General features: G+C 36.5%; 1 protein-coding gene across 5 annotated transcripts in view; it reads left to right on the forward strand.

Annotated features, from left to right (window-relative positions):
* VMP1 (vacuole membrane protein 1) overlaps window positions 1–13758 on the forward strand; it is a 131086-nt gene that overhangs the window by 20064 nt on the left and 97264 nt on the right. For all 5 annotated transcript variants that reach the window (XM_027087258.1, XM_027087254.1, XM_027087255.1 and 2 more), the window contains 4 exons: window positions 5261–5362; window positions 7254–7389; window positions 8982–9072; window positions 10308–10418. In XM_027087258.1, the coding sequence (XP_026943059.1) occupies window positions 5287–5362; window positions 7254–7389; window positions 8982–9072; window positions 10308–10418 (414 nt within the window). In that variant the 5' untranslated portion in view covers window positions 5261–5286. Of the gene's footprint in view, window positions 1–5260; window positions 5363–7253; window positions 7390–8981; window positions 9073–10307; window positions 10419–13758 lie in introns of those variants that run through there.

Consider the following 13758-nt stretch of genomic DNA (forward strand, 5'->3'; position numbering starts at 1 on the left):
CTTCCTTGTCTCTTGTAACATTCTTTATTTTAAAGTCTATTTTATCTGATAGGAGTGTATAGCTACTCCAGCTTTCTTTTGATTTCCATTTGCATAGAATATCTTTTTCCATCCCCTCACTTTCAGTCTGTATGTGTCCCTAGGTCTGAAGTGGGTCTCTTGTAGACAGCATATATATGGGTCTTGTTTTTGTATCCATTCAGCCAGTCTGTGTCTTTAGGTTGGAGCATTGAATCCATTCACATTTAAGATATATAATAATAATAATAATCGATATGTATGTTCGTATTACCATTTTCTTAATTGTTTTGGGTTTGTTTTTGTAGGTCCTTTTCTTCTCTTGTGTTTCCCACTTAGAGAAGTTCCTTTAGCATTTGTTGTAGAGCTGGTTTGGTGGTGCTGAATTCTCTTAGCTTTTGCTTGTCTGTAAAGCTTTTGATTTCTCCATCGAATCTGAATGAGATCCTTGCCCGCCAGAGCAATCTTGGTTGTAGGTCCTTCCCTTTCATCACTAAGTATATCATGCCACCCCCTTCTGGCTTGCAGAGTTTCTGCTGAGAAATCAGCTGTTAACCTTATGCGAGTTCTGTTGTATGTTATTTTTCGTTTTTCCCTTGCTGCTTTCAATAATTTTTCTTTGTCTTTTAATTTTTGCCAATTTGATTACTATGTGTCTCAGCGTGTTTCCTCCTTGGTTTTATCCTGTCTGGGACTCACTGTGCTTCCTGGACTTGGGTGGCTATTTCCTTTCCCATGATAGGGAAGTTTTCAACTATAATCTCTTCAGATATTTTCTCTGGTCCTTTCTGTCTCTCTTCTCCTTCTAGGACCCGTATAATGCAAATGTTGTTGCATTTAATGTTGTCCCAGAGGTCTCTTAGGCTGCCTTCATTTCTTTTCATTCTTTTTTCTTTATTCTGTTCCACAGCAGTGAATTCCACCATTCTGTCTTCCAGTTCACTTATGCATTCTTCTGCCTCAGTTATTCTGCTATTGATTCCTTCTAGTGTATTTTTCATTTCAGTTATTGTATTACTCATCTCTGTTTGTTTGTTCTTTAATTCTTCTAGATCTTTGTTAAACATTTCTTGCATCTTCTCGATCTTTGCCTCCATTCTTTTTCTGAGGTCCTGGATCATCTTCAATATCATTATTCTGAATTCTTTTTCTGGAAGGTTGCCTATCTCCACTTCATTTAGTTGTTTTTCTGGGGTTTTATCTTGTTCCTTCATCTGGTACATAGCCCTCTGCCTTTTCATCTTGTCTGTCTTTCTGTGAATGTGGTTTTTGTTCCACAGGCTGCAGGATTGTAGTTCTTGCTTCTGCTGTCTGCCGTCTGGTGGATGAGGCTATCTAAGAGGCTTGTGGAAGTTTCCTGATGGGAGAGACTGGTGGTGGGTAGAGCTGGCTGTTGCTCTGGTGGGCAGAGCTCAGTAAAACTTTAATCCACTTGACTGTTGATGGGTGGGGCTGGGTTCCCTCCCTGTTCGTTGTTTGGCCTGAGGCAACCCAACACTGGAGCCTACCTGGGCTCTTTGGTGGGGCTAATGACAGACTCTGGAAGGGCTCTTGCCAAGGAGTACTTCCCAGAACTTCTGCTGCCAGTGTCCTTGTCTTCACATTGAGCCACAGCCACCCCCTGCATCTGCAGGAGGTCCTCCAACACTAGCAGGTAGGTCTGGTTCAGTCTCCCCTGGGGTCACTGCTCCTTCCCCTGGGTCCCGATGCGCACACTGCTTTGTGTGTGCCCTCCAAGAGTGCAGTCTCTGTTTCCCCTAGTCCTGTTGAAGTCCTGCAATCAATTCCCACTAGGCTTCAAAGTCTGATTCTCTAGGAATTCCTCCTCCCGTTGCCTGACCCCCAGGTTGGGAAGCCTGACTTGGGGCTCAGAACCTTCACTCCAGTGGGTGGACTTCTGTGGTATACGTGTTCTCCAGTCTGTGAGTCACCCACCCAGCAGTTATGGGATTTGATTTTACTGTGATTGTGCCCCTCCTACTGTCTCATTGTGGCTTCTCCTTTGTCTTTGGATGTGGGGTATCTGTTTTGGTGAGTTCCAGTGTCTTCCTGTCAATGATTGTCCAGCAGCTAGTTGTGATTCTGGTGTTCTCACAAGAGGGAGTGAGAGCACGTCCTTCTACTCTGCCATCTTGGTTCCTCCTCTATTTTATTTTTATTTTTATTTTTGGCTGTGTTGCGTCTTTGTTGCTGCGTGCAGGCTTTCTCTAGTTGCAGTGAGCGGGGGCTACTCTTTGTTGCGGTGCTCAGGCTTCTCATTGTGGTGACTTCTCTTGTTGCAGAGCACAGGCTCTAGGCGCACAGGCTTCAGTAGCTGTGGCACATAGGCTCAGTAGTTGTCGCTCACGGGCTCTAGATTGCAGACTCAGTAGTTGTGGCGCATGGGTTTAGTTGCTCCACAGCATGTGGGATCTTCCCTGACCAGGGATTGAACCCATGTCCCCTGCATTGGCAGGCAGATTCTTAACCATTGCAGGGAAGCCCCCCAAAATTGTTTTTTATACTGTGAATTTATTTTGTTTGTAAAGAAGTAGACGGATTAAAAGAAAATAACTTAGTCTCCTATGCTATTTCTTACAAAACAAAATTCCAGACTTTTTTTCTAGAGAATTTTTTGAGTAGGAAATGTCTGTAGACTGTTTTCTTTTTTAGCATATTGTGTAAGAACACATTATTTGCTCAAATAAAAATTCCTGTTGAAATGTCTTTAAAAACATCTTTGAATAATTGCATAATACCATTTTTATTAAGTAAGAACTTAAATGGACCCAAGTTGTTTTGGATAAAACTCTTTCCGTCTCTTAAAGATGATACTATGGGAAGGGGTATAACTGGGGAAATGAGCTCAATTATCAGTGTTTTGCAGGGGAAAGGTTTTAGAGTGTTTTCTTCATAACACATAAGCTCTTTTGTGCCTTCTTATATCTTTTCATCACAGAGTAATTAAATGTTATTTATTGTGATGTAGGTGAAGGGCTGTTCATCTCTAAAATGAATTGCCTATAGAATTTGGCTGAATATGAGTTCGCACAGTTTTCAGAACTTAAGTATGGCTTCAAGTTGAATGATTGGAAGATGGAAAATCTTTAACTCCTTTATCATATGGTCAATTTCAAATATATTCTATTAATTTTATTAATAAAACCAGAAAGCATGATTTGTGGAATAGATTTACATTTTGCGAACTTACTGTGATGCTTTGATCTTATAGAGTTTCACAATTTATCTTCGTCTTTCTTTTTTTGTAATTGCTTGTCTTTTGAAAACATCTTCACAGAACTCTGACTTAAATTTGCAGAATCAAATTTCAGCTTCTGGTACTACTCTGAATGTATTGCCCTCTGAGCTCCCATACTTTTTCCTGTACTTTCTTTCTCCTTATCATCGTTATAAACCAGTATATATTGAGTTCATATAGAAAGGTGGGAAAATATACTAGTACTTTATGTACATTATATTATTTAATCCTCAGAGTAACCCTTTGTGTGTCGTGTTATCTCTATTTTACAAATTAAAGAAAGTGATATTTAGGGAGATTTAGAAACTTGCCAAAGCTCAAAATAGATACTTGTGAAGTTTGGGTTTGAATCCAGTTCTGTTAGATTCTAAAACCTGTTTTCTTCCCACTAAGTTATTTGCTGTATATCTGTTTCATTGTTTTATATTATAATTGAAGTCTTGTGCTCATCTGGCTTCCCTACCAGATTATGACCTGCTCGAGGAGAAGGATCTTGTCTTATTCACATTTATATCTTCAGTGCCCATTACTGACCCCAGAACTTTTATAATGAGTGTTGAATGAAAGACACTGACGTCACTGATATGGTAGCAGTGAGGCATGTGCTATGAAGTAGTTTCTCTAGTATAGACAGTTTCTAGGTTTACTGTGTCAGATACCTCCTACCCTTTCCATGTATTGCCATTTATATCTTTTCATTTATATCTTTTCATACACACCCTTGCATGTCCAAACACACACTCTTTCATCCTCATTAATCCTGTGAAAGTGAGAATTTTTGTCCTTCTTTTGTAGATCCAGAGAATCAAGATCTAGAAAAAATGAGACTTGCTTAAGGTCACACAACTAGTTAGTGGCAAATCTGGTATGCAAATCTAGGTTTTAGACTTATAATCATCTGCTCCAGGCTATCCATCTGTGCTAATGGAAACCTATACTTTATTTCCTAATATGTTTATTTGTTTATTGAGAAATGAAGGCAACAAAACACAGGTGTCCACAAATGGATTGTGTCTAAAAGGAGATACCTTCTGTTGGAGTGATGAATGTATGCTCTTTGTTCTGTCTTTATAGTCTTTCACTTATTTTCCTTTATGAGGCCTAAAATATGGTTAGAATTTTAGTCAAGAGATAAAATAGCTCCAGCTAACAAACCATAGGAAGACTGAACCCATGACCATGTCATATTCTAATCAGCTGAGTATAAGAGTAGCAGGACTCATGGCACATGCAGAGGACTCAGCATTGAGACTTTGAAGTGATATGCTTTTTGAGTAGAAAGATTTGCTTTACCAGCACCTGAAAGAATGATACCTGCACAGGTAATCTGGTGTTTTCGTGTAGAATAATTATGTCAGCACAATTTATATGTTGTAATACAGGTATTAAAGTAAAAATTTATATCTTATACCTATACCTGTAATATGAATCATGCTATAAAGAGTACATTTAACTTATCTTAAACTTAAACATTTTTCACCTTCTGTGCCCATATCTTTTTTTTTTTCAGCAGAATTGTTTCCTAAATAAAATTGATCTTGGATCTGTGTGTCAGCATTTTTGACATGTTTGATAATATAATCATTTTTTAAAGTAATGCTAAAAGGACAGAAAGATTGGTAAAATTTGTGTAGGTAGTATGTATGGTATTCAATTTTGAATTAGAAAGACTTTAGACCTTATAGGTTATCAGTACTTGAAGGTGCTAGTATTTTATATCCTTGTGTGGACAAATTGCCTCCGAATTTTAATCTGGAAAATCACTGGGATAACTGTTTGGAAAAGGATTACAACAACATGGCTTTTATATTTTTAATACTTCTACTACAGTTTCTATACAAATTATTAAATCTTGATTATAAAAGAGAAAATTAAGGTATAAACACATTATTGAGATAGCATGTGGGGATTATTCCCATGTTGTTTCTGTATTCAGTTTCATTCAGCCACAGATGCAAAGCAGAAGTATGTAACATATCACTGGATTTTATTTTGTTTTATTAGCTCCTCAAGAGTTATTGATCTATGAAATGGCAGAGAATGGAAAAAATTGTGACCAGAGACGTGTAGCAATGAACAAGGAACAATATAATGGAAACTTCACAGGTGAAGTATGGTGGTTTGGAGGGAGAAGATCTATGGGTTTAAATGATATCTTTTTCATTGGAATAAATTAGAAATATATTATATCTAATATTTATTATCTTTTGTTAACAAAATAATATCTTATATAATAATATAGGATACATAAAATTCTTATAAATCTTGTAAAAGATTGATTATCTTTTGCTTCATCTTCATAGTAAATTAAATTATGGGTATATAAGGGCCTATGAGGGGATTTTTCACAGCGATAGCAGAAGCAGCCTGGCCATCAGCAGTGTTCTAGGTACAAGATTATTATTTTTTAATCTTGTGGTGTGGTAAATATTTATTTGGCTTTGTTTGGCACTTAGTTTTATCATGCTATTTTGTAACTTTAGAAGTAGATTATAAATTTACTTATTACGCTAATCCTAATTTTATAATTATCCAAAAAGTCAGAATGTGATTATTGTGGATTTATTTTTAAATTTTAGTTTGAAACAAATAAATTTATATTTTAACCAAACTAGGAATTTGTGGTGAATTTCAGTATATTTGACTCTTATTCACACATTTACCCTGAAAATTACAGCTATTATATAGATGATTTAAGTAGGAACTTCCCTTTTTCTGTTTAAAAGAAAATGAAAGGTTTTCCTTTTCTGTTAATTGTAATGGTTTTCTTTTTAACTTCTAAATCGTTTGGCATCTCAAACACATTGCAAATAATACTTCAGCATGGTAATATTATATAATAGAAATTTTCTTCTATTAGTAGAATTGCAAGCTATTTGAAGTAGTAGTTTCCATTTGTTTGATTTGATCACTGCATTGCCTTGCAGAACGTATTTTGCAGCACTTATTGACTTTTGGGTTACTTTGGTTGTCAATAAGTTTTGCATCGTTTCAACAGGAGTTTCAGGATTTGGAAATAGACATTGCATATATTGTAGTCTCATCCCATTAGGAGCTTTTGCATGTTATTTTTTTTTTCCTTTCTTTCAACAAGCACATACATTTATGTATTCTTCCACTACTGCCCACCCCTTTGGAATTTAAAATTAATGTTAGAATGACACACTTTCTATTCTGTACCATGGTGTGTGTTGTTTGGGGTTTTTTACTTAATATTTCCTAGAGGTTGTACATGAAGAACTTATTCTTTGTTATGGCTGCTTAGTATTTCATTGTACAAGTCTATCATATTTTAATAGCTCCTCTGTCCTCTGTTGGTAACATTTGTTTATAATATTTTGCTAGAACCCATAACACTGTATTGAATAAACTTGTACAAAAGTCATTTCTCCTTACAGCTAATCATTCTTAGAAATGGAATTATTAGGTGACAGGGTATATGCATTTATAATTTCGAGAGATGATGCTGAGAGAGTTACTATTATTACCAATAATAACTAACCTTAATTGCACATATACATACATGTATTAACTCATTTAATCTTTACAAAACACTAAAAAGTAAGTACTATTTTTATCTTCATTTTAGAGAAGAGAAAACTGAGGCATAGAAAGGGTAATTAACTTACCCAAGATCACATGACTATTAGATGGCAGTGCCAGGATTTGGAACCAAGTAGTTTGCATTCACGTTTTGAGCTCTAAACCACTTTGTTCTATGATATGGTGCTAAATTGCCCTTCATAGAAAGTGGGCTAATTTAGCATTCCAGTAATGTATAAGAAAAGAAACTTGTGTCCTGACAATAAAATAACTCCAAAAATAATGGTAAGAGTAGAACAGCAGGACATAGCCTAGACTTGTCACAATGTGAACCAGATTGTTTTTTGAGGTTTATATGCAGTCCTTCAGATGTGGGATGGGAAGGTAGGTGAATAATGAAAGTAACTGGAAAAAGTGAGCATCCTGTTTTAACTTCTACACTAATGTTTTTCAGATCCCTCTTCAGTGAATGAAAAGAAGAGGAGGGATCGGGAAGAAAGGCAGAATATTGTCCTGTGGAGACAGCCACTCGTTACCTTGCAGTATTTTTCTCTGGAAATCCTAGTAATCTTGAAGGAATGGACCTCAAGGTAAAGAGTCTTCCGTTTCCTTTTATATAAACCGTATTTACTAATTTTAGAAATCTTCAACAGTCTCCCTGCCACCTGCTCTATCAAAATGGGTTAATTAAATTTAGAATGTTATAGGAACATACTTATTTTCCTTTTTATGTGTAGTTTGAAGAAAAATAGATTAGGGAAACTTGTTGCTATTTGTTCACTGGATTGTTACAGTTGACCTTTGTCTCATGTTGAATCTTTTATGCAGAGGAGAGCACTGAAAACAAGAAGTTTTTTCTTCTGGCTTTACCTTCAGGAGAAATCAGGCCTGAGTACATTAAATACACTGATTCTTTAGTAGGTCAAGGTTCAGGATACGTGGCACTACTGATAGTTTGAGCCAATAAAAAAGGACTCTGCCATGGAAATTGTGTTCGATCTTTAAATTTAGTGCTTGTAAGCCCTGTTTCTGATATTGTAAAGAGCAAGTTGAACTTTTACTTGCCTTAATCATTTTCTGGTTTACTTTTCCAAGTTATCTGTAATAATATCTTACCTTTTTATGTGCTCACAGTTTATAAAGCATTTTGTAACACTTTTTTTTTTTTTTTGCGGTACGTGGGCCTCTCACTGTTGTGGCCTCTCCCGTTGCGGAGCACAGGCTCCGGACGCGCAGGCTCAGCGGCCATGGCTCACGGGCCCAGCCGCTCCGCGGCATGTGGGATCTTCCCGGACCGGGGCACAAACCCATGTCCCCTGCATCGGCAGGCAGACTCTCAACCACTGCGCCACCAGGGAAGCCCTGTAACACTTTTTAAGTTCATTTGATCCTTATAGCAATTCCATGAAGAAGGTAAAATAAGTATATGATCATCATGATTTTAAAAACAAGAAACAGAATCAGATTGGTTGAGTGTCTTACTCAAAGTACAGTACTTAAGAGACTCTGATCCAAGTCCTCTGACTAAAGGCCAGTGCCCTTTCCATTATATCATAATGCCTGTCCCAATTAGAAGTTGGGATATGTATAAAAGATTAGTTTTGGGGTATGGGAAAGGCTATGATGGAATTTCTTTTTCTTTTTTTATAAAGTTGTTTATGTTTGCTTATTTATTTATTTATTTATGGCTGCACTGGGTCCTCGTTGCTGCGCAGGCTTTCTTTAGTCGCGGTGAGTGGCAGCCACTCTTCGCTGCCGTGCGTGGGCCTCTCATCGTGGTGGCTTCTCTTGTTGCGGAGCACGGGCTCTAGGCACGGGGGCTTCAGTAGTTGTGGCGCACGGGCTTAGTTGCTCTGTGGCATGTGGGATCCTTCTGAACCAGGGCTCGAACCCGTGTTCCCCGCACTGGCAGGCAGATTCTTAACCAATTGCGCCACCAGGGAAGGCCCTACAATGGGGTTTCTAATAAGAAATTCGATTCTATACCCAAGTATCTGGTCTTGACCCCCTTCTGTACCCCCAAGAGACCATAATGTTTAAGAACAAAAGCGCTCAATCCAGCAAGAACAACTTCTAAAGCTGAGCTAAGTAACCTAATTGCTTCAATAAGAAATGTTTTGAGAGTGATGAATCCTGAAACTGAGACTGTGACATATTTCATTTTTTTTAATTTGTTTTTAAGATTATGGCATCGTCAAAGCGTTGTGGTGTCTTTTTTACTGCTGCTTGCTGTGCTTATAGCTACGTATTATGTTGAAGGAGCACATCAACAGGTAAGAGGTTCAGCACCTCTGTTTCTATTCTTGTACCTTCCCTAATCCCAGTTTCAAAATGGAGCTTTTGTGGATTTCATTGATTTTTTAAAAAAATTTATCTCATAACTGGTATCTTAATGTCTTACTTTTAAGGCCAAATATTAAAAATATTCTTGTGGTAGTTCATGGCTGCTCAGCATTTATATTGGATATATACCATTCCTTTTTACCTTTAAGGATTTAAATGTAACTTTCCTAACAGTGTTCAGTCAAAGCAGCATGAATCCTTTAATCACTACCAAAGTCTTCATATTTTTTGTAACACACTCCTATGATCCATCCAAGCTGATATACTCATCCTAGATTGAAGGTTAGGTTTTATATGTATAGAGTGGGGGGAAGTTCACTTGCCTATCATCTGTACAGCATAAATGAAGGGAAAATAGGACATTTTGTTAATAACTTTTGATAAAATTGCAAAACGTTAATGTATTCTATTAGGAAATAGTTCTAAAATGGTATCATTTCATATTTTAGAGCAGTTTACCTCTAAATGCATCAAAATGCTGATGGTGATTATCTCTGGGGGGGTGGAGATTATGGGTAATTGTTTTTTATTTTATGCTTTTATGTTTTTCTAGTTGTCTGTAATAAACATATATTGCCTGTAAAATTAGAACAACAAATGGCATTAAAAATGGGGAGGGAAAAATTAAAAAATAAATTAAAAAAAATAAAAATGGGGAGGAGCAGCAGTTTACCTCTAATCAGAGAAGTTTTTATACTTATAAATGCAGTAGTTGTGGCTCACGGGCTTAGTTGCTCCGCGGCAAGTGGGATCCTCCTGGACCAGGGCTCGAACCCGTGTCCCCTGCATTGGCAGGCAGATTCTTAACCACTGCGCCACCAGGGAAGTCCCTATCATGCTTTCTTAAACAAAATTTTTATAACTTTTAAGTATCTTTAAATTTTTTATTCTCATAGTTATCAATAATTTGCATTTTTTGTATAAATGTCATTGTAATAATAGGACTTTTAAAATGTAGAAGTGAGCTTTAGTCCAGTTACATGATTTTTTTTGCCATCTCTGCTACCACATATTAGAGGAATTTGGACTCTTCAAGGAGCTTTTAATCTTAATACTTTCTTCCTATTGGAAACTTAGTTGGTTTATTTTTATTATAGTTGATAAATACCATATTTCTGCTTAAGAATTCTGATTTTGTTTTCACCTCATCCCTTTTGTTTTTCAGTATGTGCAACGTATAGAGAAACAGTTTCTTTTGTATGCCTACTGGATAGGCTTAGGAATTTTGTCTTCTGTTGGGCTTGGAACAGGGCTGCACACCTTTCTGCTTTATCTGGTAAGAATAATTTTAATAAGCAAGATTGAAAGAGATTATGTTTTAATTGGTGCTTTTACTATAGAAGTTAAAACTCTAGGATTTTTACTTAATTACCTTTGTGGTTTATATGTATTCTAATCCTCAAGGCAGTGATTTGGAATTCTGTTTTGTTTTTCCTTTTGGGTTGAGAATTTAAAAAGAAAAGGGAGGCAGAACCCTTAGGCAAATGAGATTGTTTACTTATATTAATTCAGCCAGGAAATGTTTTTTCCTTCCAGATTTTGGAATAATGGTTCTCTTGCTTATGCAATTGTCTTTGTAATAGTTGAAGTTATTTAATTATACAAAATTCCATGTAAGACTTAGAATTAATTTGGTCGGTTATTTTCTCTGTTAATCTGCAAATGAGAAATGGTATCTTCCCTCACGTCCTCAAACACCATGTACATACTGGATAGTTATTTTGGTAATCTTATTGAGTGCAGTTAAAGAAGTATTACATGCGTATAGCTAATGCTTTCTTAAACTTTTAAATCAAAGTATAAAATGTACCCCTCCTAAAAAATATTTTTTTTTACTTAGTTGAAATGAGAGAGATAAAAGATAGGTTTTCTTTGGGATATTTGCAAATATACTGAAATAATGGCAGGGCTAGGACTAGGAGGTGACAAGCAAGACATCTAGGGCACAGAATTTACATTGGTACTTTTAGGGTCATGTAAATGTGGGGTTGATGAGTGAATGCCTCATTAAATTTTGTGCCCTGGATGCCTCTCTCGTTTCACTCTATTCCTGTCTCTGAATAATATATTGAAAACAATTTCACATTTGAAAACAGCTTGATCTTGATGGAGAAAACAGGTGAAAAGTCACAGCAGTACTGATTCTGAATATAGTTCAACAGTTCAAACACTTCCAATCTCTGTGCTTCCGTGAATTCATTTCTGAAGCAGGTATGATAAATATTAAGAAATGATTATTCAGAAGGCTGCTGAATTAATGGTCTGAAGAATAATTTAAGAATTAATCTATAAGGGGGCTTCCCTGGTGGCGCAGTGGTTAGGAGTCCACCTGCCGATGCAGGGGACGCGGGTTCGTGCCCCGGTCCGGGAGGATCCCACAGGCCACGGAGCGACGGGGCCCCTGAGCCATGGCCGCTGGGCCTGCGTGTCTGGAGCCTGTGCTCCGCAGCGGGAGGGGCCGCGTCAGTGGGAGGCCCGCGTACCGCAAAAAAAAAAAAAAAAGAATTAACCTATAATACATAGCTTCTGTAAGTTTATGGGAGTTTAAAACATGGAATTTTAGAATTCCATTCATGATTGCTTGCTGATTTTATCCCAGATAGAAACATAAATCCTAGATAAGTAACCCATATCAGTGTTTCTTTAATAACTACATTCTAGAAGTATAATGCTATACTAGAGGTTGAGGCAGAGGGAAAAAAAGGAATTACAGATTACAGGTTACCTTTCTGTTCTTTTCTAGACCTGTCCTCTTAGATTCCTTAGGAAAACCAGACTAAAGAACTCATTTGTAGCATTTGATTTATTTGGAAGTATTTGAAAAGCAACCCAGAGAACAGATTCTGCTGAATCTTAAAACGAATTCTAATGAACCGTATAATTCCCATAATAAGTAAGAATAAAGAAATTTGAAACATGGAAGTTTCATGTTTCCTGTTTCTTTTTATATCCTTGAGAAACCCTTATAAAATGTGTTGATGTGAAAACATTATTATTTTAATTCCACTGATCTATGTATCCAGTAGAGGATTTAAAACATATAAATAAGAATTTATTACAAAATTCATTTGCGGGAAAAGTCAAGTCTTTGTTTCCATAAACTAAGTAGTTATTTCTGCCCTTGATCAGAGTGCAGGTTTAAGGGAATGTAGTTAGATTTTTCACAAGTTTAGAAAGAATTCTTCAAGAGCTATTTGAAGGAAAGTATCACTCTCTCATTATACTCAGGGCCATATGTATTATACTAGTTAAGCAAGTGTGGAGATAAAATCAAGGAACATCTGAAGCTGTGTTGCATTATACATAAAAGCCATATAAAAACATGGTGGGATTATCATTGCTAATAATAAACTGGGGTCCAGAGTGGATCAGGCCATGTGTTTCAGAATTAGGTTAATTTGATTTCTGTTTGTGAGTAGCATTTAGAATTATTTTAAATGCCCTAAAATTAAATAGAAGCAAAATAACAAGATTTGTGTTTTATGAATATATAATTCTGGCTATAGTGTGGGTGATAGATTGAAGGTGGAAGAGAAAATGGTCAGTTAATGGTAATCCTTCTGAGGACACAGGCTTCCATGGAGGTAGCAAGAAGTATGGAGAGGAAAAGGTATTTACTAAAAAAAAGAATATGCAGAGAAACTAAGCAGAATGAAGGCAAAAGGTGGCATAAACCTTTAATATTTCAAGAGAGTGGTTGGAGTGGCAGTGGCACTGGATAAAACAGGGCAAATCTTAGGGAAATTTTATTTGTTTAGTGTGGAGGAAGAAGTAGCCAAAGATTACTGTTGGTTCTTGACTTAAGTGAGAAGATGTTGTTACCATTAACTGAATAGAAACCTGTCATGTGGTCACTTGTTCATTCAGTACATAGCGTAAGTTCTGAAAAGAGAAATTTAAACGGATTTGTAATTATGTTGCAAGGTAGATGAGATCTTCACCTGATCCCAGGGGGTTGCTGGTGCCAGTGGTTGGATGGAAAGGAAAGGGAAATTTGTAAAGGACTAAGAACACTTTCTTTTCCTTTCTCTTTTTAATTAATAGGCTTTATTTTTCAGACCAGTTTTAGGTTTATACAAAAATTGAGCAGAAAGGATAGAATTCCCATATACCTTTACACATACACAGACACGCACACAGAGCATTTCCCTATTTTTTTTTTAACGTGAGGTATAATTGACATATAACATTGTATTTCAGCTGTACAACATAATGATAGTTTCCCCTATTTTTAGTATTATTAATATTTTTCACAAGTCTAATGATTAATGTTATTTCCCCATTATCTCGCTTTACTGTGGTACATTTGTTACAACTGAGGAACCAATACTGATACATTACTAACTAAAGCCCATTGTTTACATTAGAGTTCACTCTGTGTTCTATAGTTCTGTGGGTTTTGACAAGGGCTTAATGTTATGCATTCTCCATTACAGTGTCACAGAATAGTTTCACTTCCCTAAAAATACCCTGTGCTACACCTGTTTATTCCTACTCTTCTCCTTCCCCCTATCCACAAACCCTTAGAAACCACTGATATTTTACTATCTGTATAAGTTTTGGCTTTGTTCAGAATGTCATATAGTTGGGATTATGCAGTATGTGTCTTTTTCTGC

This window comes from Aethalodelphis obliquidens, unplaced genomic scaffold, assembly GCF_003676395.1.
Source record: "Aethalodelphis obliquidens isolate GAN/ISIS:26980383/991018 unplaced genomic scaffold, ASM367639v1 scaffold58, whole genome shotgun sequence".
In the NCBI taxonomy this organism is placed as follows: domain Eukaryota; kingdom Metazoa; phylum Chordata; class Mammalia; order Artiodactyla; family Delphinidae; genus Aethalodelphis; species Aethalodelphis obliquidens.